Source organism: Microtus ochrogaster, unplaced genomic scaffold (genome assembly GCF_000317375.1).
Source record: "Microtus ochrogaster isolate Prairie Vole_2 unplaced genomic scaffold, MicOch1.0 UNK104, whole genome shotgun sequence".
In the NCBI taxonomy this organism is placed as follows: domain Eukaryota; kingdom Metazoa; phylum Chordata; class Mammalia; order Rodentia; family Cricetidae; genus Microtus; species Microtus ochrogaster.
The window spans coordinates 410,956-436,643 of record NW_004949202.1 but is presented as its reverse complement, the minus strand read 5'-3'; the positions used below and the strand labels follow the sequence as shown (position 1 = coordinate 436,643).

At 49.8% G+C, this 25,688-nt stretch overlaps 1 protein-coding gene across 9 annotated transcripts in view; it reads right to left on the bottom strand.

Moving 5' to 3' along the window:
* Positions 1-25,688, bottom strand: part of Sema4d (semaphorin 4D) — a 99,991-nt gene that overhangs the window by 26,567 nt on the left and 47,736 nt on the right. For 5 of the 9 annotated variants that reach the window (XR_001229509.2, XM_013355207.2, XM_026778082.1 and 2 more), the window contains 5 exons: positions 18,049-18,116; positions 8,714-9,033; positions 7,237-7,382; positions 5,692-5,754; positions 4,107-4,205 (listed from right to left, as the gene is read on the bottom strand). Coding sequence is in view for 8 of the 9 variants with exons in the window: in XM_013355207.2 (XP_013210661.1) it covers positions 4,107-4,205; positions 5,692-5,754; positions 7,237-7,382; positions 8,714-8,819 (414 nt within the window). In the remaining variant the exon portion in view is untranslated. Of the gene's footprint in view, positions 1-4,106; positions 4,206-5,691; positions 5,755-7,236; positions 7,383-8,713; positions 9,034-9,527; positions 9,629-18,048; positions 18,117-20,205; positions 20,290-25,688 lie in introns of those variants that run through there. The other 4 variants (XM_026778083.1, XM_005371313.2, XM_026778084.1 and 1 more) reach the window with 3 other exon arrangements.

Sequence of the window (25,688 nt, the reverse complement as noted above, 5' to 3'; positions counted from 1 at the left end):
AAACTATCACCTGGTATGTACTGCCCCAGGAAGCAATGGGCATCTATCACTGTGATGTTGGCCCTCCACACCAAACTATCACCTGGTATGTACTGGAGCCTGTCTCTCCGGCTTTGCTCTCAAACACTTGAGCTCCTTCCCAGCACTGGTCTCATGTGAAATCAACACAGACTCTCCAAGCCCAGTTCTGAAACCTCAGCCTCTTTAAGCTGTATTTATGCTATAGCCATACATATGCATACACTTATAGTTGTCATATGCTGTGTGATATTCATTACTAGTTAAGATTCAAATAAAAGCAGGGAGTGGGTGGACACACCTTTAATCCTAGCACTCGGGAGGCAGAGGCAAGTGGATCCCTTGAGTCAGAGGTCAGCCTGGTCTACAAAGAAAGTTCCAGGGTAGACAGGGCTATATAGAGAAACCCTGTCTCAAACAAATAAATAAACAAACAAAAGACAGGAATAGAAGAGTCTGTGTTTGCCTCAGCCAGATCACCAAGGCAGGTGGGATTATACAGCAAACTGGTGTTACTAAAAGCATGAACCCTTAAATTCTGGCTGGAGGAAAGACACAGCAGAGGCCATGGAGGAATACTGCTTTCTCATACACCACAGTGGTCTGGGCCTCCCATATCAATCACTAATAAGAAAATACTCTCGAGGCTTGCCTATAGGCCAACCTGAGGGAGGTATCTTCTCAACCTTGGTTCCTTCTTCTCAGATAACTCTAACTTCTGACAGGTTGGCAAACATAAAACAAGAAACAGGACACATACAAGGAAAAAAAAAAACAGATACATCCAAACATTAATACAAATGAATCAGAATGTTCTCATACAGGGAAAACGTGACAAACTGGGGGAAATGCCCACAAGTGATGATAAGGTATTTCCACTTCTGATTACAGAAGAGTACAGCGGGTGAAAAACAGAAGAGACAGGAGCCACGTCACAGGGCAACCTGCCAGCACTTCAGGGGTGTTAGGGAACTCACAGGGGGCAGGCACTGTACACCTAACAGACTGGAGAGGTTGAGGAGCAGTGTTGTCCACCAGTCAGGAGCTACCAGCCCTGCCAGAAACAGCTGGCTGGAAGCCACAGGCCAGCAAGCACACAGGGCCTCACAGGTAAGAATGGCTGCCATGCCCAATGGTCCAGTAAAAGCAGTAAAGGTCACCAATCAGGTTAGGAAGTATGAGCTGAGGTGACAGCGTGGCCCAGATAATAATACACATCTGCCATCAAACCTCACAGGGATGCCTGGAGGCTACTGGGCTATGCCCGCTCTGAGCTATTGCACAGGGGAGAAAGACGGAGGGGACTAACAACCACTGTGCTTTCTTAGCTACAATAATGAATTCAGTTGTGCAGGAAAATGTCCCCAATTTTTGTTTATTTTTATTTTGTTTCTTCCAAGTCAGGGTTTCTCTGTGTAGCCCTGGCTGTCCTGGAACTCTGTGTAGTCCAGGTTGGCTTCAAACTCAGAGATTCTCCTGCCTCTGCCTCCCTGGTGCTGGGATTAAAGGTGTGCACCAGTACCACCTGACCAGATGCCCCCATTCTTAAAGAGATTCTTGCAAAGGCCTATGGAAACCACGGCTCACACTTTATCAAATGTACACACACTCACACAATTACAAATATGAATAGCTACACACATGCAAAAAATGGCACATGGTACAGTGTGGTTCAGGTGCACAAACAGCCACAGGGGTGGGCTGTGCTGGAGGTTGGAGCTTTTCTCTTTTTCTTTTCTTTTTTAAGTTAGAATTTCCTAGTCTAGTTTTAAACCAAGCGTTCTATTCCCTTACCCCATACCCAGGTATTGCTTTGGCATGTAAACCATAGTGCTGACACTTCCAACTAGACCAATGAGGCTTTAGTCAGGAGGTGCCAATGTGAAGACATCTCTACTACACCACTCTCTTCTTTTCCTCCTTTCTGTCTGCTTTCCTTCTTTTCTACTTAAGATGTCTATCTTTGAGGACCAAGGGCCTTTACATCCCAGAACATACACATACACCATACACACAGAACACACACACACACACACACACACACACACACACACACACACACACACACTGCTAATATTTTTTGCATCAGAGAATACAGTCAGTCAGGTAAACCTGTACAGTGGCTCTCTCCCCCAGACAGCTATACAGTATTCAGTTCTTAATTCTCTCTTGATATTTTTTTTTCCTTTGGAGAGAATCTTCTGAGCTTTATCTTATAACCTAGGCTGACCTCATACTCAGGAGTTTCCCAAAAGCGCTGGAGATTTCTGGTTTGCCTCACCACCCCTAGCTGCCTAAGTGAATGTCTAATGAGTCTGTGTTTTGTCTGGTTATATGTCTGACTCTGTGTGTGTGTGTATGTGTGTGTGTGTTCTGTATGTATGGTGGATATGCATATGGTCTATGTTTATATAAGTATATGTGTGGTGCTGGGGATCAAAATCCAACATCTCTTGCATGCTAGCATGCCTAGCCTCTAGCTGAACTATAACTGGGAACAGGTTTTGAATTTCAGCTAATAGAGAGTTTAGGTGAATGAAGCTTTTCATTTTGGATTCTTCCCCCATCTGTGGTTCCAGTCATCCACAGCCAACTGCAGCAGAGCAATGAACTAAGTCTCCTGCCTCCTTTCCTTGCCCTGTCCCTCCAGGGTGGTCACTCCCCCATGTTCAGCAGACCCTCATGGTACGTGCTACTGTTCCTCAAATGCCGAGCCTCATGGTCATCAGAACACAGACTAAGGTTTAGTAAGAGCCAAGGTTTTGTCATCCAGTGGAGATTTTTGGAGCTATGCCCACTAAAGAGAGGAAAACCATATAGTATGTTTCATTCATATTTGTTATGGTTTATTTGTAAAATGTCTCCCACGGGCTCATGGGTTTGTTTCCAGGTGGCACTATGCTGGGGGAGGTTGTAGAAGTGATACCTACCAGAGGAAGTCAGTTTCTGGGGGGGCACCCCTACTTCTTATCCCTGTCTGCCTTCTGTTTTTCTGAGATGCTGTCTATTCCCTTAAAGTGTGAGCCAAGGTAAAGCCTTCTTCCTTTAAGTTGTTTTTTGTCGAATATTTGGTCACGGCAAGGGCAAAGGTGAGGGATTTGTAATATACAGTGTATTTGTAAACTCCCATAGGCTGCTCGAGCACACAGAGCAGCTGTCTCTGGAAGCAGGGCTTTACCTCCCCCTTGCAGACCCAAGCAGGCTTTTCGCTTTTGTCTGGGGATGGGCTGTTCCTCAACCCTGTGACAGAGGGGAGAGAACAGCAAAGAACCCAAGAGTAAGAACACTATGAAGAACACCCAAGAACACTAAGCCCTTGAGAGCAGCTAGAAGGTGAATTGTTTACAAAAGAGGTTTTACTATTATTTATCTCATGATATAAAAGTGCCTACAGGGGCTGGAGAGATGGCTCAGCGGTTAAGAGCATTGCCTGCTCTTCCAAGGGTTCTGAGTTCAATTCCCGGCTACCACATGGTGGCTCACAACCATCTGTGATGAGGTCTGGTGCCCTCTTCTGGCCTGCAGGCATACATGTAGAATATTGTATACATAATAAATAAATAAATATTAAAAAAAAGTGCCTACAGTGCGGGGCGGGCAGAAGTGACTGCCAACTCCCTCGGTTTGTAAGCTCTTTATCTGATGACATAGTCTCTCGGCTGCTATTTGTTTTTTATTTAGAAGCCTCGCCCAAGCGAACCTTTGCTGTAACCAGGGCTCTGTCTACTGGGAGCTCCAACAGGCTGCCTTAATGAGACCTCCTTGATTTCTGAGGGGCATTTTACACACTCAATTTGATATTTTTGTACCTATCTATCTCTTGGTAATTATCTTTATATGCTGTCTTGCCATGTACTTAATAAATTCATTTATCCCACACTGCAAGTATGGCTACTGTAGATTAGCCTGTGGAGCACACAGCCCCTGGTCAGGGGGAACAGGGCTGAGGGCTGCTTGCTGTAGGAAGTCTGACTGTGTGTTCTTGGTCCATACGGCTTGCAGAGAGAACAGGAGAGTCTGGCTCTCCTTTCACCCCTGGCCAGGCTGGTGTGTGAGCACATGATAAGAGGGACGTGTTGGGGCCTTACCAGGTGGTCACAGGTGGGTTGGAACGCATTGGTCCCACACACATAGAGGGAGGTGGTGCTGAGTGGCTGCAACACCCGGATGTAGTTGAGGCATTCTGTCTGCAAGGAAAACACACACACAATCAACAGGCAACCACCAAAGAACCTGCATGTCCCCATGGTGAAGGCCAGTCACCCACTGCCCTGCCCTCTTCTCTACTCAGGCTGCTCTGTCTGTGCCCATAGATGGGGCACACTGCACAGTGAGCCAGGCTCTTCAATGCGAACTGTCCACAGGCAGTTCAAGTGCCAGGCATGACTTTAGCTCTGTCCCTAATAAGATGCTCAGTCAGAATCTGTTGACCAAACAAAGCCAAGACCAAACAAGAGCTGACCTCAAATTGTACCAGGGTACCCACGACAGATGGCAATGTATTTATTTACCCTTGCTAAACACACCATTCATTTTGGTGCCCATATCACCGAAGCACTATACAGACTCCTTCTGCTCTTTTGGGGACCCCACCCTACACTCCCGCCAGCACAGAACTAGAAATAGCGACTAGTAGAAGTCAGAAAAAAAGGCTAAACCCGAGGGTACAGCCAGCTGCGCATCCCTGAGGGCCCGGTGGGAAAACAAAGATGACAGTTTGCAACCCATGTGCTATTTTAGCAGAACAGCGCTCAGATTATATGGGCTATAGCCTGAAATTATGTCAAAGAGGGAAAGTTGTTCTTTCTTTCTTTTTTACAATAACTGTTTTCAAACGGATGGGGAATCATTCAGAGGAGGGCTCCCTACCAAGTTCATTGTGGGTCCCCACATGTAGCAGCACAAGGCAGCTCACTCGGGCTACAGGGATTGCCTGCACGACAGCGAGCCCATCATAATGCCTGCCCGCCTCTTAGTTCCTGAGTTAACACTGCAGTTAGAGGCCAGTACGGCAGTGTAAGTGTTCAGTTCACATTTAACCAAGGAAGTTTAATTAAAAAAAAAAAATTAGAGGGTTATTTTTTTTCTTTTAATCTTTGTTTTGAAATCAGTCCACAACTGATAAACTCTGCCATCACTCAGCCATCATGACCACCATCAGGGACAACCTGGCTCTTGTGGTCTAAGAACATCTGAAGCATTTGCAGGGCACCAGGGTGGGCACAGGTGGGTACCCAGAGCACCTGAGAAAAGGGATCCAAGGCCCAGTCTCCCTGAATGGGCACCACACTGATATATAAAAACAAAAAACCCCCAACCCCAAAACCAACCAAACAAAACAGCCAACCCTGTCCCTTCTCAGACCTCAGTGGGTGCAGAGGAATCCAGAAACATGGGGGGTGGAAAGGGGTAGCCAATTTTACATTAGGTACTAGTGGGCAGGTAATCACAAGGCCAGGCCATTTGAGAAAGCCTCTCCAGTGCCTGCCCCGAGAACACTAATCCTGACACGGGGTTGGTGGGGGGCAGAGGGGGGTAGATGTGTTGAGACAAGAGGACTGAGCCCAGCAGAATCACATGCTACCCGGCGGGCATGTAGAGAGAAGCCGTGGTCCTTGAAAGGATACAAATCCTAAGAAATGTGCACGCGGGTTCTTTGTGACCCACAATTACCTGCTTTGATTTCCCCTTCTCTGCGCACTTTGCTTTTTTGTCTTCAGAGACCTTCCAATACACCTGTGAGGGAGGAATGCAAGGATGCATGAGAGCCCCATTCACTGCAGCCTCCCCTGAGAAGGAACCGCTGGGACAAAACAGACAGCAACAGAAAGCACACAACACAACTCAGCACAGAGGTTCGCAGCCAGAATAAAGTCAGACCGAGAAGAGGGTCAAAAATCAGGCAGATGCTGAGGCCAGAGTCATCCCCAGGGCTTCCTGATGCTCTGTGACCATCATCCGCAAACTAGCAGGATAACACAGCCTTCAGACTTGTTCCAGAGGAACAGCAGAGTGCTGGGGAGATGGCTCCATGCAGGAAGTATTTGCAGTGATGCATAAGGACATGAATTTGATGCCTAGAATCCATGTGAAAAGGCCAAGTGTGGCAATGTACACTGGCATCCCAGGTGTGGGTGGGGTCATACACTGGCAGTCCCATTGTGGGGCCCTACACGGGTAATCCCAACTCTGGGAAGGCAGAGACAGGAGTGTCCCTGTGGCTTGCTGGCTGCCAGTCTACTTGACAAGCTCCAGACCAGTTGCGGGACCATGTCTCGACATAACAAAATTTGAAAAGTGGACGGCACCTGAGGAAAGACACCTAAGGATGTCCTATGACTCACCGCGACACACACTCAGAACAAAACAGTAACCGATTCAGTTACACCCCAAAGCGGGGCTTTCATTTGTTCTTTTGTGTTTTGTTTTGGAGACAGGGTTTCTCTGTATAACAGCCCTGGCTGTCCTGGAACTTGTTTTGTAGACCAGGCTGGCCTCAAACTCACAGAGATACTTCTGCCTCTGCCTCCCAAGTGCTGGGATTAAAGGTGTGCGCCACCACTGTCTGGCTTCTTCTTCTTTTTTTTTAAACTTTTTTTTTTTATTTGCCTTGGTGTTTTGCCTGTATGTGTGTCTATGTGAGGGTGGCAGACCTTGGAGTTATGGACAGTTGTTGGTTGGGTGCTGGGAATTAAGCCTGGGTCCTGTGGAAGAGCAAAGAGCGCTCTTAATGACTGAGTCATTCCTCCAGCACACACACACACACACACACCGGTTCTTTTTTTTTAACCCTAAACATGCTTATTACATTTTAATTACATGTAGGTATGGCTGTGCATGTGCCACAGCACATATGTGGAGGTCAGAGGACTGCTTGTGTGACTTGGTTCTCTCTACCACGCATGTCCAGGGGGTTGAACTCAAGTCACCTGGCTTGGCAGCATGTGCCTTACCTGCTGAGCCATCCCTTCGGCCCCTTCTCAACCTGACTTTTTCCTTTGACAGTTTTATACATCTATATAATGAATTTCAGTCATTTTCAGCCCCCGTTACTCTCTCATCCTTTTAAGGGTGACCATGTATATACAACAAAATCAGACACAGAAACAGCCTAGATTTTTCTTGGGTGACCTTGCTGGTAGAGTCCTGAGCCAGATATGTATAGAGGTATGGGCAGAAGGGAGCCCCTGGGGCAGGCAGGGAGGGCGCTGGACCTACCTCATGTCGCTTCTCAGAGACGTCCAGCGCGTTCAGTGCGAAGACAGCTTCCCGGGCGCCAACGTACAGAGTGTCTTTGTCCTCACTCATCAGCAAGGCCGAGTAGTTAAAGATGCCTGGCTCATGAAACTGCACTAGGCCTACCTCTGTGGGCAGCACAGAAGGGAAGGGAAACAAAAGTCAAGGAATCACTGCTTGGCCTGCACGCACCCTGGTCTCACCCCTCGGGGTCAGCAGCAACCTGGTCACATAGCCAACTGTGTCACACTGCTACACCATGGAGTAGTCCTCAGGACCCCAGATAACCTCAATGCATTCCCCCAAATGTGAGAGGGGCTGGTCCATGGCTGGATACATCCCTAGGCTATACCCCTGAGCGCCCTCTTTGTCCCCTAGTCCTGCTGAGTTCCAAATCCCTCATACCGGGGCCGTCCAGCACACCACACACCAGATACTTGGTCTACCCTGTACCTCTTTAGCGTGTCTTTAACCATCCACTTTGGGGTTAGAAAAAAACATAATGGTTCAGGATTTTTCCCACTCAGGAAACTTACTTACTTACTTGAAACCCTCAACAACAAAAATTCAGTACTAGGGCTGAGGACGTAGCTCAATGGTAGAGCATTTGGAAAGAATAGGACCCATATTCTTTCCCCACCACCCCCTCAAAAAAAGTCAAGATGGGCGGACACAGGTCTCTCAACAATTTTCAGTCATGCCCATGACTTCCAGAGACAAGGGACATTCTTTTTGTTCCTGAAGCAGTTTTAGGAACGTGGTAACACAGGAAGGACACAAGCAGTCCTCCTGCTTCTGCCTCCTGAGAGTGGGGACTCTCAGTATGTACTGTGTTACTTAGTTTGACATTATGAGCTGGCATTAACTTGCCTATAAGGAAGTATTCCACATGTCCAGGTGGCTTCAGAGTTGAGCATTCTTTTTTTTCAGGGGGGTGTGGGGTGTGGTGTGGAGACAGGGTTTCTCTATGTAGCCTTTGGAACCTGTCTTGGAACTCGCTCTGCAGACCAGGCTGGCCCCTAAGTCACAGAAATCTGCCTGCTTTTGCCTCCTGAGTGCTGGGATTAAAGGCGTGTGCCATCACTGCCCGGCAAGTTGGGCACTCTTATTGCACTTTGCTTCCCAGCCCTCTGATCCCTCCCTGGAATGCTGTTAGCCTGTGCCCCGTCCTGGAAGTCTAACCTGAAGACTTCTGAGGCTTAGCTAATCTCAGCAGCGCAGCTCAGGTGCCTCTAGTCAGCAGGCATTAAACTGTGAGCTGCTGAGGTCACACACGCACTCTGACTAAAGCTTGGCACCTGCTGCGGGGCCTGAAGCAGCCAGCAGGGCCTTCTGCTCGCACGGCATCCTTCAGACATCCCAGTGACTTAAGCCTGCTCTGACCGACTCCACCCAAGCATCCAAAGCATGCATCTCCATGCCCTCCAGAGCCATTAGCCCTCACAGCTTTAGAACTCACCTCCATGCTCCCAGGTGATCCGAGGCACAGGCGCATATGCCACCACTGCCCCCAACACTACCATCAGGGCCAGGAATAGCCCCCTAATGAGTGCACACATCCTCATAGGCAGGGGCCACCAAGTCCTTCAGCAGTGGACACACAGAGATGGCAGCAGGCAGCTGTGGTGTGGCAGCAGGGACTTCTCAGAGCCCCAGGGCTGGGGCCAGCAGCACAGACTGAAGTCCATGAGTGGTACGGTTCCCGAGTCCCCACATGCCAGGTTAGCGGTGGCCACCGTCACCACCTCATGCCAAAGGTTACTGGTGTTCCCTTCCAACCTGCAAAAGAAGGAAAGAAAGGCTACAGGTCACAGCAGCTCCAGCAGGTTCTCGGTCATCCCCCTCCCCATCCCTTCCCACTGCCTATCCTGTCTGAATCTGTCTGCTGAGGGACATGAGGGCATTCAGGATCTGTGGTGCCGCCAGACAGGCAGACCTTGCAGAGACACAAGGCTAAACACACCAAGATGGACCTACCAAGGTGGGTTGTGATCTGAGATCCGCAGCTAGAGGGAAAGCCAGTCGTGTGGCGATAAGCCACAAATGAAAGGAACAAGTTGGGTTTCAGTTCCCTGGGAGGCTCACTTCCCAATTTCTGACATGCTAACCCAGAAAAATTATCAGACATCACAAGTCTGCGGTGTCAGGGTGCATGCCTGAGAACACATGCAAGAGTACACACGCGTGGGCAGATGCACAAACGTGCATGTAGCCGTAAATACACACAAACACATGTGCCCAGATACACACAGTATGTGAGCACACATACTAACCTTTATACCTATGAAAACATGCCCTCAGGGCCTCATTTTGCAGGAGTAGCTGGCTTCCACAGAGGACACACAGCCAGCCCAGGAGGCTAAGAGCGCTCTTCCTGCCTCACTGGGAAGAAGTTAATTACCATGGAAACAGCAGCAATTAACTCTGATTTGTCCAAACAAGGAACAGAAAAACAGGTTTTGGTGTTTGGTGGAATTGTGGCCATGAGGCTCTTGAGCCTGACCCTGTCCTCACCTACCCCAGCCAGGCCTGAGGCTCAGCACACATCAGGATCCGTTTCTGAGTCTGTTGGCCCTGCCCACCAGAGCCCAACACACCAAACTGTGTCACAACGGCTGCCCTGCTACATACGTAGGCCGCACCTTTGAGTGTGGTCAGCAGGAGATGACAGGGCACAACGGTTCCCAGACATGGACCCAAGGCTGGCACAGCATCTACCTGCCTGCCAGGCCTCCCCTGCCTCCCACAGAGGGTAGGGCCAGCTGCTCCTACATCTCTATCCAGCCCTCTGTCCTGTCCTCAAGTGCAGCCCAGAGAGGCTGTCTGGCCTCCATCCCAACACATTTATAAGCGTCCTCAAGCCAGAATAGCCTGAACCCCTCCTTCCTCCAAGGAGTGGAATATTCTAGGCCACCGCAGCTGATCTTTTCCTCAAGTGACTGGTTGCTATAGCTCAAAAGCAATTATAGGAGACACACAAAAGACTCCAGTTATAGGGTGTGGTGTCACAGAACAGGGGTCGGCCCAGACCTAGCCCTACCCTACAGATTCACAGCAGCTCAGCACCAAGGGGGTGAATCCTATTCTCATCCAACCAGAGGAGCAGAAAGCCAAGAACTGAGGCAGCAGCTGGGAAACACAATTATGAAATCTGGGTTCTGCTGAGCAAGTCCACAGTGCACCCTGCCTAGCAAGAGTCCATTCTCCTGCAAGAATAAGGAAAGGAGATGTGAGTTGCTGGGGTACAAGTCACGAGCACCCTAAAGCAGGGCCAGTTCCCTCCAATGCTGAGCGCCCACACTGCTGATGAAAGGGCTGAAAGCCAGGACAGCCACGCACCCTGATCCTGAACACCCTCTGGGTCCAGAGCTGCTGCAGCATAAGGGTCTAAGCCCAGAAAGCCCTGTGCTTTGCAGAAACTAGAGATGGCCAGGGCAAGGGAGCTGTGACAGGCAGGAGGTCCTCTGATCTGTGTGCACACGGTTCCAGCTGTGAGGGTCCCAGGTGACGTCCTATGAGGTCATCAGCCAAGGTCATGAAGGTAGGGGTCACATGCCACTCTGCTGCCTGCCTCCCTTTAAGGGCTGGGTGTGTATTTCCATTGTTAGAGTGTTTGCCTATCATGCGCAAACTTCTGAGTTCAAGCCCCAGCACTTCATAAATCCAGGCATGTTGATGCAGCAGCAGGTGGAGGCAGAAGAAAGGAAAGTTCAGGGCCATCCTTAGCTACATAGCTTGAGGCCAGCCTGTGCTACATAAGACCTGGACTGAAATAAAATTTAAATATACAAACAGAAAGAAGAAAGGAAAGAAGGCAGTTCTTCCAAAAGTAAAAGTTGAACACAAAAGTAAAAAAAAGTACACAGGCCTTAAATCATAATGCAGAGACAGGGGTTGCTCGGTGAGTTCATGGCCAGCTCAGTCTACATAGTGAGTTCCAGGTCAGCCAGGGCTACAAGTGAAACCCTGTTTCAAATAGACAAACAAAAAGGAGTATTGGATGTGGTGGCACACACCTGTAATCCCAGCACTCTGGGGGAAGAGGCAGGCAGGTCTCTGTCTACATGGTGAGTTCCAGGACTGCCAAGATTGCACAGGGAGGCCCTGGCTCAGAATTTAATTAATTAACTAGTTAATCAAATGTTTAGTAGCAGAGTACTTGCTTAAGTTTATATAAAATCCTGGAGGAAGGAGTGGGGTGCAGGGGACCAGACACAGAGAAAGAAGTTGTCCTGCTGTGAACTGTGAAACACAGATCCTGTGCAGAGCCCAAAACAAAGGATAAAGAGGAGCGCTTGGGTCCACACCAGACACAGCACAGTGCCCTCAACCTGGTAGCTGATGAACACGCATGCTGTTTGTAAGGACGCTCCACTATGACCCAAAGGACAGGAGATAATTCAGACACTACAAAGAAACAGACCCCTAACTGGGAGACACATAGATGTTCATGTTGTGTAGGGTGATGAAGAGGCCCCCCTAAAGTTTACCTTCAGAAGCAGCACAGGACTTCAAAACCCCAACTTCCCCCTTCCCAGAGCTGTGAGTATCACAGGACACACATATCCCTGAGCCCCACGATGAAACACTCACCTCAGTAAGACACAAGGGATGGGAGACCCAGGAAGGCACTGGCCACTACAGCATGCTCACCCACCTCCAGCACCATCCACTGTCTGGATCCATGGAGATGACGGCCACCCAACCTGTAAGCCTGTCTTGGGTGCACCTCCTTCCCAGTCCATCTGCCCTCCTCAAGCTCAGCAGCTTTCCCCTTCCCTTCCTCTCAGCATGCTCACCCGCCCTGCCTCTGATGCTTCCTGCTTCATTCTAGGTAACAGGATCCTAAATGTTCCTAGGTGGGCAGAACGCCCAGTTCAACACATTTCTAAGTGGCCCTGGTTCTACCAAAGATATATAAGTGGAAATTACTAGAAACAATTCTACAGAATTGGCTAACAATAGCATTTCTGACCCTAAGCTCATCTTCATGCTCCTACCTGGAACTCAGAGTTGATGTCTGGAGCTCTAACAGCCATTCTATGAACATAAAAATAAGGATCTCAGAGCTGGGTGGTGGTAGTGCATGCCTTTAATCCCACCACTCAGGAGGCAGAGACAGGAGGATCTCTGTGAGTTCAAGGCCAGCCTGGTCTACAAAAGCTAGTTCCAGGACAGCTAAGGCTATTACACAGAAAAACCCTGTAGACAGAAGTTTCTTTCACACCTGGTGCCACAGCCGTTCAGTCCCAAAGAAACATACATAGGCTTATATTAATTATAAACTGTTTGGTCCTTTAGCTCAGGCTTATTATTAACTAGCTCTTACAACTTAAATTAACCCATAATTTTCATCTATGTTGAGCCACATGGCTTGGTACCTTTTCTCAGTACGCATTCTCATCTTGCTTCCTCTGTGTCTGGCTGGTGATGGCGTCTCTGTCTTTCTTCTTTCCAGAATTCTCCTAGTCTGATTGCCCCACCTATACTTCCTGCCTGCTATAGCAAAACTGTCTCAACACCCCCAAAAATAAATGAATAAATGAACAAACAAATAAATAAACAAACAAACAAATAAGGTTCGCACTCCATGACCTGCAGAGTGACATCAAGGAGGCTGGTCCCTGACACCACAGCTAAGGCTCTGCGCCTGCATCTTCCTGCAGTCTAAGAATGAATTATTACCAAACACATTTGAAATGGAGCAATTAGAGCTCCAGGGGAAGAGAGATTGGTCTACAGTGAAAATGTAATCAATATACCCTACCATGGCCTCATGTGCAGTCTCAGTCGCTAAAGGGGAGTGTTGGGGCAGAGGAGGAACTCACTGGGAGGGTGGGAGAGGGGCAGAGGTGCAAGACAAGGGGCAGAGAGCAGGAGCCTCAGTTTGTGCCCCAGTACAGTCCCTGGAATGGGAAAGACAGGACACAAGCTAACACAAATTTGAAGGAAAATACCAAGTGGCTGGAATAACGGAAGCTCCTCACTGCTCCAGGGAAGTCAGCCTGACCAGGGCTGCGCTTGGATATAAGCTTTACAAAACGCATCAGCTAGGACTCGAGAGGCGTTTCAGCTGTGAAGAGCAGTTGCTGCTCTTAGATAGAGAACCTGGGTTTCAATCCCAGGACCTACATGGCATCTCACAACCATCTGAAATCCAGTTCCAGGGGATCTGACACTACCATTCTGGCCTTCAGTGGCAGCCAGAAGCAACTCCTCTGGCAACCCTGACTAACTGTAAAGACAGTAGGAAGTGTGGGGCTCACCATGGTCCTCAAACATCTCCACCCTGGGCTGATCCTGACACTGCTTACAGAAGCACAGGACATGCTCAGCCAAGCCGAGCCCACCATGGCAGCAGCTCCTGCCCTGTAGACCCAACCCCACAATGCGGAGCACAGTTATTTCATGGGCAGACACTAGAGGGCCACAGCCTTGTCGAAACCCTGATGCTCTTAAATTAAAACACACCCCAGGGACCAGCCAGAGCCTAGGGGGATGGGGGACAGAGAAGTGGAAAAGGAAGGGGAGGAGGAGGGCTGTTGGGTCTGACCCCCCCCCCTTTTCCTTTTTTTTCCCCTCTACACCACTCACTGGTGTAATTTAAAACTCACTTTAAACAAAGCGACTGCCACTCCCACACAGACAGGCCTCCACGGTGCCTTCCAGGAAAGCTCCACAGTCATCCTTGAATGCCAAGTTCAGGACCTTGCTCTCTGAGTTTCAATTTAAACAAACGGATGTAACACCTTTCCCTCAGGGGAAGCTGAGGTCTCCCACTGACAGCTGAGGCCCTCCTGCTTTCGGCAGTGACAGTGAATTGTCTCAGAAGAGGGCCTGACATCCCAGTAAAGACAGGGTCACGAGGAGCCCATTTACCACACTGAGAAGGAAGACCTGCCTACTGGAAATCCAGGAGAAAGAGCTGCAGCCTCTCCAGCAGCCTGCCTGGGCTGTCAGAAGGCAGCTCTCCACCTCCAGGGAACTCTGAAAATCTCAGCAGGGGCTGCAACTGAACACAGGAACAACCCCCAGCCAGAGCAAGATTAAAGAGTGGTGAGCACATAGTTCAGGTCTGGGACCATTAATATAACCTTGAGAGCACTGTGTGTACGTGTTTGTGCCCAAGTGCATATACACTGTGCATGCAAATCTGTGTGCATCATGTACACGCTCATGTACATGGCCACACCTGCAAATGGCCACACCTGCAAATGCCAAGTTAAATGTGTATCTCTGTATGTAACACGCAAAGAAGTGCATGCATACACATGTGCACACATATCTATATCTGCAGATGCATGTAAACACGTATGACTATATGTCTGTGTGTGCATGCATCTGCAGATATGCACCTAGGGGTGTGTGTGTGTGTGTGTGTGTGTGTGTGTGTGTGTGTGTGTGTGTGTGTATACACACTGCATCTTAGAGGAGATACCAATAGTGACAAGATGGCACAAAGACTTTTTTTTTAAGATTTTATTTATTTATTATGTGTAGAAAGTCTGCCTCCACGTATGCCTACAGGCCAGAGGGCGCCAGATCTCATTACAGATGGTTGTGAGCCACCATGTGGGTGCTGGGAATTGAACTCAGGTCCTCTGGAAGAACAATCAGTGCTCTTAACCGATGAGCCATCTTTCCAGCCAGGCACAAAGACTTTTAAGCATCCTCCTGGGCACCACAGCAAACACAACAGGGGATCCTAAATGGCTGTGGTAAAGTAAACTGTCCCCTGAACTCCAACCCCACGGAGACACTGGCCACAGGAGCCTGCTCTGTCTACTTCCTATCTGCTCATTTGCTTAGACAAGAAGGTGAAACTGGCTGTCACAGGACAGAGGAGAACCTAGTCACACCTTCCCCTCCCCCCCCGCTGGGTGCGGCCCTCCAACCACTCCCTGCCAGCCACTCGCCAGGCACTCCACCCCCACAATGCTGGCACCCCAGAGATGCTGATGTCACTAGTCCGAACACTGAATTACAGAGGACCTGTCCCTTGAGAGCTCCAGGAGGGGTCCAGGAGCTCCTGAATAGCTGTCTAACACAAAGCTGTTGTCCCAGCTTTGGCGTCCCCAGGCCCCGGGGCATATCCCCAGAGCCAAGACCTCCAGCTGGCAGGGGTGTGCTCCACTGTAGTAACCTGGCAAGGCACAGCTAGTGGGAGCAGCTGGGCCTCACCATCTAGGTCAACACTCAGCCTCAAGCCGCCACGTGAGCAGGCAAAGCTCAGATAATGCCTCAAATGGGCTCTTACCCCTCCCAGCTCACACCCCAAACCTGCGCACTAAGTGGGTGGGTGCTGTGCTGGGTGGGAAGCCAGCATGCAAAGCAGGGCGTGGAGTGTGATGGCCATGGTGCCTACCGACCAGCAGTGGTGATGGGGCGCAAACTAAGGAGGAGGTAGAGCCAGGAGTGAAGTGGGGTTCCATGGGGGACTAGCGGCCACCTGCAGAGACCTGAAGGATGTCATGCTATTAGTACAATGTGGCTTAAACTTCTGACAGATCCTGACACCATCTCTTCCTACAGGTTTTGTGGCATGAGGGTGGCATTCTGTCACCTCCTCAGGCCCAAGAAGTACAAGCCTGGCCTCACAATCCCTCAGGACTCCAGGTATTGGTCCTGGATCCCAAAGACAGTACAGGTCTGTGCAGTGGCTGGTCAGTCCCAGCCTCTGGCCCTGGGTAACCTTCAGCTGCCACCGTGAATGTTACTGTGACATCCTAAATTCCTGTCCCAACTCTGGACAGAGTGACAGTGACAGAGGTGGGTGAGGTCTTTTCGAGGTTATGAGGTCATGAGGATGGCCCTCCTGAGGATGCTCCACAAAACTATCTCCCTCTCCCTTTCCACCAGGCATGATGGACAGTCAGGAGCGAGCCCTCGCCAGACACTGAATCGACAGTGGCTCGATCCTGGGCAGCAGCCCACAGAACTGAGACTGCCATGCTGCTTACAACGGAGAGCCAATTAATAGTAAAACCCAGCCTGGAGAGGCCAGGCCAGTACCAGATATACTAGCAGAGAGTACTTACTCAGGAGGTCAAAGATGGTGGTGCCTTTGTCCCCAAAGAGAGAAAGGAAACTTCCGTCAACGATGCTACAGAGCACCTCGTTTGCCTTTTTAAGGCTCCTTTCTTATAGAATGTTCTCTAGCTGCATGAATGGCACCATGGTGTCTGACTCCTCTAAAGAAATGTAAACTGAAATGCCACAATGTGTCCCTGAGTGTCCCCCAGCCAGTGCTGCTGGTTGGAGGACAAAGCATTTTGGGGGGGAAGGGACAACAGAAATTAAGCCATGGCAACATTCTGCCCCCCCCCTGGGGGCTTCGGGATGCAGCACTATGAACAGTGAGGACAAGAACCTACTATATATTATTTGGACTGCAGAAACTGTCACTGGTTCCTTGACTGGAACAGGAAGACAGTGCACAGTCAGAGACCAGGGTGGGTGTGCCTGGGTCATACTGTGCCTGCTGCATAGCTCCACTGCATTCCGAGGAAGGTGTAGGTCGGCATGGGAGTGACCCATACTGCTGAGAGGAAGTGTTGGTCTGCACAGAGACAGACACTTACCTCTGAGGCTGGTACTCATTGGGACCGGGGCTCTTAGTATTTAATGCGGCGCTCAGTGCATGAAATTGCCCATACTTTCAAATTCCTCTTAACTAAAGAACCCGAGAAACATTTCAGAGACCAACAAAATTCAAAGACAAATGGTCAGTCCAAAGGAGGAAGAGAAGGAGGAGGAGGAGAAGGAGAAGCAGCAAGACAATGCTTGGAGCCCAGTGCAAACTTAGACTTCCTGAGAAATAATGAGGTCTCGGGCCAGTGAGGCAGCTCAGTGAGTAAAGATGCTTGCCATGCAAGCCTGACGACCCGAGTACAATCCCTGGTACCCACGGTGGAAAGAGAGAACCAACTGTGAAAGTTATCCTCTGACCTCCACTGGCAAGCCATGGCATGCATGCACGTGCCTGGACTCAAGTAAGTAGTCTCTGCCCCAATGCACCCAGATATCCATGCTATACGTGTGTATAACCAGCGTCCACACCCCCAGCAAGGGCTTCCCTCCTCACCACAGCCCGGCCAGGCTGTCTCTGAGGAAGAAGCAAAGCTGTTACTTATGTCACTGTGCACTGAGGAAGAGGAGAAGGATGAGGGACGATGGGTTTTACACACTTTCTGGTTATTTCTCTTAGCTTTGTCCAGTTAAAATGCATCGCAAATCCTGGGTCGAGTGCCATCAGGAGCCCTCTTCCGGTGCTGTGCCTTCCCACGGCAGGAAGGCGAAGGCCAGTGTGGGTGCTGTAGCCCATACCATGTTGAGAGGAAGTGCTGGTCAACATACAGAGACAGACACACAGAGACAACTGACACAGGACCCACACTCACAATTACACAGGCAAGCACCGCCATATGGGAGATACAGGCACACAGATGTGGAGCCGTAAACACACAGGGACATGGCCACGTGTCTTTTCTACACCCCAGAAAAGGAGAGAAAGCACACACGGGGTGCACACAGGGGCATCATGCCATTAGCAGTCACAACCCAGAAGGGATGGGAGTTGGAGGACACATGAGAAAGGGAAGGGAAGGCCATCTGGGGCATCAGTGGCCAGCATCAAAGCCCCATGCTGCCCTGAGGGACGGCAGCCGTGTCTCAGCCTTGGCTCCAATGTACACAGAGCAACAAGGTATCTAACTGTCCATTAGAGCCAACGGAGGCTTCTAGACCGTATCAGTTGCTAACCTGGGCATACAAATCAAACACAAAATGATTTACCTGTACCGTGCGTGGGTCTCTGGGGTCAGTCTTGGCACTTACAGAATGGAATCTTCAGGAAGATTGCTCTGAAAGTATTGAGAAACCAAGAGTCAAGTCCCCAGGTCCTCCACCCTCATGCTCAGCTTGGCTTCCAGGTACTGATACAAATTTCTGCTTCAACTTACGGCCCCAGGCAGATGACCTTTCTCCCCAGGACCTACGCAGCTTGTACACTTCAAAGGAAGTGAGGTGCTGGGTAGCCAGCAAAGGGGAAGTGCAGTCTGGGTCGGCTGGTGCTGGCCTCACCACCACACACTACCACTTCTCCTTTCTTTCTTTTTCCTTCTCAAAAAAAAAAAAAAATCGGAGAGATGGCTCAGAGGTTTAGAGCATTGGCTGCTCTTCCAGAGGACAAGGGTTCAATTCCCAGCACTCACATGGCCGCTCACAACTGTCTGTGGCTTAAGTTCCAGGGGATCTGACACCCTCACACAGACATATATGCAGGCAAACCACCAATGCACATAAAATAAGAATAAGTAAATTTTAATAGATTAATGTTCACCAGGTTGCTGCTCTGTTGCCCAGACTAGGTTCAAATTCAGTGTTTTCTTGCCTCAGCCTCCCCACTGTGGAGACTTCAGGGGTATGTCACTACACCCTGGCGCCTCAGCCTCCCCACTGTGGAGACTTCAGGGGTATGTCACTACACCCTGGCGCCTCAGCCACTTTTGAGTAACAGAAGTCATGTATGTGCACACCGCCTGTCACAGAGAGCAGAGTCCGTTCACTGGAGAAAGAATCACCAGGCTCAGTTAGCAAGCTTACCTAGCATGCAAATGGCCCTGGGCCCTGTCCCTAACACTGTATAAACTGGGCATGGTGGTACAAGTCCGTAATCACCCGCAAGGCAGAAACGGGATGATCAGGAATTCAAAGTCATCTTTGGCTGCAGAGTGAATTCAAGGCCAGCCTGGACTGGGTGAGATCCAGGCTCAAAAACAAAGACAAGTATAATCTAATCACTTTATTCTCTTCAGATTTTCAAAAACTCCAGTTACACTTTATTTACTTATTGCATGTGTGTGTGTATGTGGGGGCACACTCGCCCACAGCACATGTGGAAGTTCAAGGACAACTTGTAGGAGTTGGCGCTCTCTGTCTACCATGTGGGACCCAGGGATCCAATGCCAGTAACTGAGGGAGGCGACAGGCAACAAGGAACTTTATTTTATTTCAAATTTGTATCTTTCTCATCTTCCCAAGGAAACAACAATAACAAAAAGAAACTACAGACAACATAGTCACAAGATTTAAATGGGTGCTCGCCCCCTGTCTGTTTGTGTGGTTTCAGGGGTTGCTGGGACAGAACCCAGAGTCCGGTTCACACTAGGTCAACAGTCCACCTCTGAGCCGCACCTCAGCCCCTCTCTTTTCTTTCGTGGTAGTTTTAAAGCTAACCAGAAACAAGCAGCCTCTGTAGAGTAAGGGCCGGCTTCTTTAGTACATCCATATGCATCAGGGACAGAGCCCTCCAAACAGGTTCCCTGAACCTAGTGACTCCGTGCCAGCAGTCGCAGAGGGTCAACATCCACGCTGTGGACGGCTGGAGGCCGAGTGTTGGAGGAACCTGCAGGGCTCAGGAGTGGGCCAGACTGAGCCCAGTCCAGGGGCTTCCCTAGCTTGCTGAATCCTAGGCCACTCCCAGTGGGATTTTGCCAGTGACCCACTCAAATGGTCCTCTCCTGTCACAGGAGTAGCAAGAGGGGGCAGTCTCCCGGGGTCAGGACAGAGAACAAATTTAGGGAGACAAAGGAAGTGATTTACACAGGAGAGGAAGGCTTAGAGAGCAACGTGAAGGCCTAGAATTATGAAATGGAAAGAGTCCCTTTGCGGAGGCCTTCTGTATGTTTGTCACTTCATGAATGGAGGAACCTTGTCATTTCGTGAATGAGGGAACAGCCAGGGCTGCTCCATACAGCCTGATCAGAGCTCATCACCTCTGTTGCAGGGCAGGGATGGCAGTGTTGACCCTTATCCCTAGAGGTTTCTGTGTCCCTCTAATACATGGCCTCTGAGAGCTGGATTCACTGTTTTGCCCATTTCCTGCCCACCAAGGTTCCCAAATCCCTATCCAGTCTCTGACCCCAGCCAGACCCCAAACACAAGTCACACCTGCTCTGGCTGCAGCAGCAACAGCTCAGACGCCGGGCCTCCAGTGTGTGTTCACCATTTACTCAGACCGTTTTCTTCTGCTTCCTCAACACAAAACCACACAAGATATAATTAGTTCTTGCATTCCAGTCATCCTGCCATGGACTCCCCCTGCGTGGGTATACGATGGCACCTTAGCCTCCTCAACACAGCACCTACTGGTGGCTTGCAGGATAAAGGACAAGGAGAAAAAGGCTTTCCATTTTCAGAAGCCAGAGAAGTCTGCCTTTTTCTCGCCTCTAGGACAGAAGCTAGGGTGGCCCCACATTCCCAGCAGAAGTAATTGGATCAACAGGCCCTAAAGTCGAAACTACCAAAGTCTGGCTCCTTCAAGCTGGCCTTAAGGAAGTTGCTGGGGTTCTCTGGGCCTGTTTCTCCCTTCAGAAGACAAGCTAACAAACAGCGGTGACCCAAACAGCAGCTGCCTCAGACGGTCACTGCCTCATCTGGAGGTTTGAGGGTCTGAGGTTGATCTATGTGAGGAGCTTCATCCTGAGCATGGCACCCACCGAAGATGGAGCTGCTGAGTGTTACCTGGGTGGCACTCATGCAGCCTGTCAAAAAGGCCTCCCTGAGATGGCCCAGCCACACACAAAAGAGCAGAGTGTAGCTGCATCTGCTTTAAGTGTACCAGAAGCATTTTAAGAGTCTGGGCTGAGGCTGGATGTAGCTCAGGAGGTGGAACGCTTGCCTAGCACGTGCGAAGTCTAAGGTGTGACAATCAGCACCGTTCAAAACCGGGTTTAGTGGTGGGTGCCTGGCTATAATTCTAGCTATGGAGGCAAAGGCAATCAGATCAGAAGTTCAAGGATATCCTCAGCTACATAGCAAGTTCAAGGCCAACCTGGGCTAAGTGAGACCCTGCCTCAGTTCCCTTCCCCATATGCAACAAGGGTTTTGAAGCACTTGTCCTGCAATGACCACAGACCTGGATGGCATATCCTGAACTCCAGAACCCCCACCAGTTTCAGTGGCAAGCACAGGTTGGCGAGAGCACAATGAGACGTGGTATGTAGCAGGAACCCAGACCCCTGGCCTTGTCCAGGGTCGTGGACTGTGCCCCCCCATCCCTGTTGTTCTCAGCCCCATTCCATGCAGAGGTGAAGGATGAACACACAGCATGAGCAGACAGGGCCATGGCCAACTGGGATTTGTCTTCTAAGTCCCCAGCCACTAAATGCTACCCTAGCAAACTGCTTTCGTCTCCAGCAATTCCTCGGAAAGGCACAACAAAAGGTCAGGCCAGCTCGACAAGGGTCATAATCAAGATTCTCGCGATAGGGAGGCCTAGGTCAGTGGGCGGTTATCTCCTGACTCCTTTGGATGTGGCACATCCATGGGAGGGGCTTTCTGTTCTCTATAGCCCCCCAGCACGGTCAAGCTCCCCTAGTTTGCCTGATCAGGGTTTCCAGTCTAACTGCCAACTGTCACACTGCCTCCCCCCGGAGATCAGAAACCATCCCTCAGCAATTTCACCACATCTTAAGGTTCTGTTAACTTTTTGTCTGTTTTTGTTTTTTTTTTGAGATGGGTTTTTACTGTGTCATCAGACCTGGCCTCAAGTCGTCTTCCTTCCTGCTGAGCCTCAGGACAGCATACCTCTGCTTCTTCTTCATCTTTTTTTTTTAATTTGTTTTTGTTTTTTGAGATAAGCTTTCTCTGTGTAACCCTGGCTGTCTTGGAACTCACTCTGTAGGCCAGGCTAACCTCAGACTCAGAGATCCACCTGCCTCTGCCTCTCTAATGCTAGATTTAAGGCTTGTGCCACTATGCCCAGCTGAATGTCCCTGCTTCTTAACCACAGTGGAACCAAAGGAGCCAGCGTTTTTTATTGACGCTCAGCATGTGGTCACTGTGGACATCTTGTGAGACATGACAACTTTACACACCGCATGCCTGTGACAGGAAGAAGCGAGTGTTGCGAAGTCCTGCAGTGCTTTTCTCAAGCTGAGGGTGCCAGGGTTCCCCGTGCTCCCAAGACAGTTATGGTGCAACTGTCGCATGTTTACAGCCAGACTCTCTAGACCCTAAATACCAATGGCCCTCAGGCAAGATGTAAAAGGCTAGCAGAAGACTGAGCAAGGAAGGGTGCCTGAGTCAAGTCTTCTGACACATGTGCTGTGGTACACATTGGCTTGGCATAGCACACACACACACACACACACACACACACACACACACACACACATACACACACACACAAACACTCTGGAGGTTGGTATGATGTGATCCATAGATTACAAATGATCCTCAAACTCACTTTATGCATTCTCTCAAGCACTCACAGGAGCTATTTCTTCTTGACTCCCATTAAGAACAGTGGCTGTAGGGAACCACCAGCATCAAGAAACAACTTTAAATAAGGCCATAACCTACACGAGTCCTTGCATCTGTTACAGACACTAGAGGTCACCGGAAGCAGAAACCTATCCAGAAAGATGGCCTCATCAGAACTGCACTCACAGTGTCCCCGAGGCAGCTAGCAGGGCCCAGGAGGGACTCACTATCATTAGACCCAGAAATCAGAGATCGTTCTGCATGCTCCAAGCAGGAAAAGGAGAACCAAGCAGCCCCACTGTCCCTCTAACGAGAGGCCCTCTGCTCCTGGCAGCCTAGATCCCTATATAGGGCACCGGGACCTGGAACTCTGGGGTGAATTTGAGACCCTGGCCCTGAGTGTCTCTGGTCTGGTGAGCCTTACAACAGTAACAGGCCAGGGATGCCAGAGCAGGTCTCCTGTTCTGTGCTGTGCCAGTTCCTAAATGAATCAGATGGTGAAGCACTGTGGGTCACTCACAGGAAGCATGGAAAGCTGGTGAGTCACCGACACCAGACACCAATGTACCATGGTCTTCCACCGGCACAGCTGCACCTCTTTGGGGGCACAGGAAGGAGATGGACTTATCCCTAAGTACGAGGGGAAAATCCTGGGGTGATATGCAGAACTTCCTCTCAGTTAAGACTGGAGCATCAAACCTTAGAAATCCCAGCAGCTTCTTAGAAAAGCCAATTCCAGAACATTCTTTCACCAAGATAAGCTAGGCTGCGTATACAAACAACAGGTGGCCCTGGAGCCTTATCCCTGCCTCAAGACAATAATTTGTCCTTAACTAAGCTCACTGCCCACTCCGAAGGCCCAGAACATTCCAGGCCTTTCCATGCCAATGAATATGAAGAGATCCCTTGTGAAAGGAAGACCCCTCACATGCATCCGCCAGGTCCATTCCATCTTCTCCCTGTGTCCGCAGGCAGAGGAATGCAGGTGACAGTGACCTTAGGGTACCAGATGCAGAGCAGAGGCAGCTGTACAAGGGGGAGGCTCTACTCTTGGAGCCACCAGGGGCTGCCCTTGTTCCAGGGCTGTCAGGCATCCATGCATTTAGAGGCACAGAAAGTTGGGGCTCAGGAAGATAGCTAGGTGGGTAAAATGTTTGCATTGCAAACCTGGGGACTTCAGTTCAATCCATAGAGCCCATGTGAAAAACTACCCGTGCTGGTCCAAAGGAAGTAGACTTGAGGCATGGGCCTCAGGCTTCTATACTTGCACACCATACTTGCTTACTTAAGAGTGCCCACTCATATGTGAACATGCACTCATACAAATACACATGCAAAAAACATTGGATCTTGGCTGAATGTGCACACACTTGTCCTTATTCCTTACACTACTTGTAGTGTGTACCTATATGCACCTATCAGCAAGAAGATAAAGGCCGTGTGGGAGTGTACAGGTTCCACACAGATAGTGAATGCTCCATAAGTAGCTCCATCATGGTGGATCTGTCTGTCTTGAGTTGAAATAGAACTGATCTCCACAAACAAAAGGTGAGAAAATCACAAGCTGTAAGTCAGACAGCTTTCAGGGAGGGGATGGGGGTAAACACGGGGTTCAGGGAACAGTTCAGTCATGGGAAGGGGATTTCAGCACAGGGAGTGAGTGTATCACAAAATTTCGCAAGGAGAGGAAGTTTTTAGCAACATTGCCCCAATCAGCAAGGCCTGTCCAGCTCTACCCAACACATCCATTAGACACACCCAGCCTTATCTTACCTCCACCAACAAGCAGAGGGTCTGCAAACCCTCTGGACCCAGCTCTACACAGTCCCCCGTGCAGAGGGCCTCAGATGAGGGCAGTGAGCTGGGACCTGACAGTTCTGCCACGCTTACTTCCTTGGCTGTGCCATCCCACACGTTCAAGGGGATGCCAGCTTGGAGATATTTATCTCCAAGGTGGTTTCTGAACAAGAATTATCCTCCTAACATATGCTCACCCATTAGGAAGGGTTAAGTAAATAATAACAGCAGGGTGTGCAACACAGGCAGCACAAGCCAGGTGTGTCAGCGGTTCTCAGCAAGTAAAACACAATACAGTATTGCATGCAAAACACGTAAGTCAGTCGCAAGGATGGCGTCTGGAGGCTGGGCCAGGCAGCTCCACCCAGACCCACATGTGGAGGGGCAGCAGCTCCTGCATTTGAGGTGCACGTGGGTCTCACATAGGTAGCACCTAGGCTGACCTGGAAGTTGTCACCTGCACACAAACGGAACTACCTGCATTTGGTAGTTTTAGAGGCATTGTAGGCATCCTCTTTGCACTCTTCTGGGTCTTCTACGTACATGGCTGGGGTCTTCTGTCAGTATTAGCCATAGTACCACATGCACTGCTTCCAACCACAGCTGTTTCCCACCTCGGCATCCTCTCTTCCGACGCATCTTGCCTTGGTATCCCCACCAGGCATTCCTGACATCTACAGCCTCATCCACATTGAGATCCACATCCTCAAAACACCAAAGCCTGGTGCACACTCAGGGTTACCTCCCAGGTACCTATCACCTCAGGCCTGTGCCTCTGTTACCTTCACAGCTATGCTGTTCGGCTCTGACCTGTGCCTCCATCATCTTCACCCCTGTGGACGGTCCACCCTCTTCCTGCCACACCCACACTCTGGGCCCAGTTTAGCGTCCATTACCTGGTAGAGCTGGCCTCCGAAGGTGCCTGAGCTGCAGTAAGGTTACTGAAATAGACTACTGGTTGTGGCTTGATTCATCTCCTGAGCCACAGGAGATGTGGTTCAATAAAAATCCGTAAGCTCCCTAGCGCTTGAGAGAGGCAGAGACAGGCAAATCTCTCTGAGTTCAAGACCCACGTCATTTAAAAAGTGATTTCTAGACCAGCTAAGGCTGAGACCCTACTTTAAAACAAACAAAAAACTTGTAAGCTCACTTAAAGCATGGTATGATTCTACTTAGTTTACTAGGTCATATGGTTCTTGGGTGCAGATTCTACATATGACAACATTGTATATGATGTCAAAAATCTAGACATGCCTGAAGGAGAAATCAACCTAAAAACCAACTCTCCATCTGGAAGAGATGGCTCAGTAGCTCAAAGCACCTGCTCCTCTTGCAGGCAGCCCAGTTCCAGGCACCCATGTTGTGCAAAT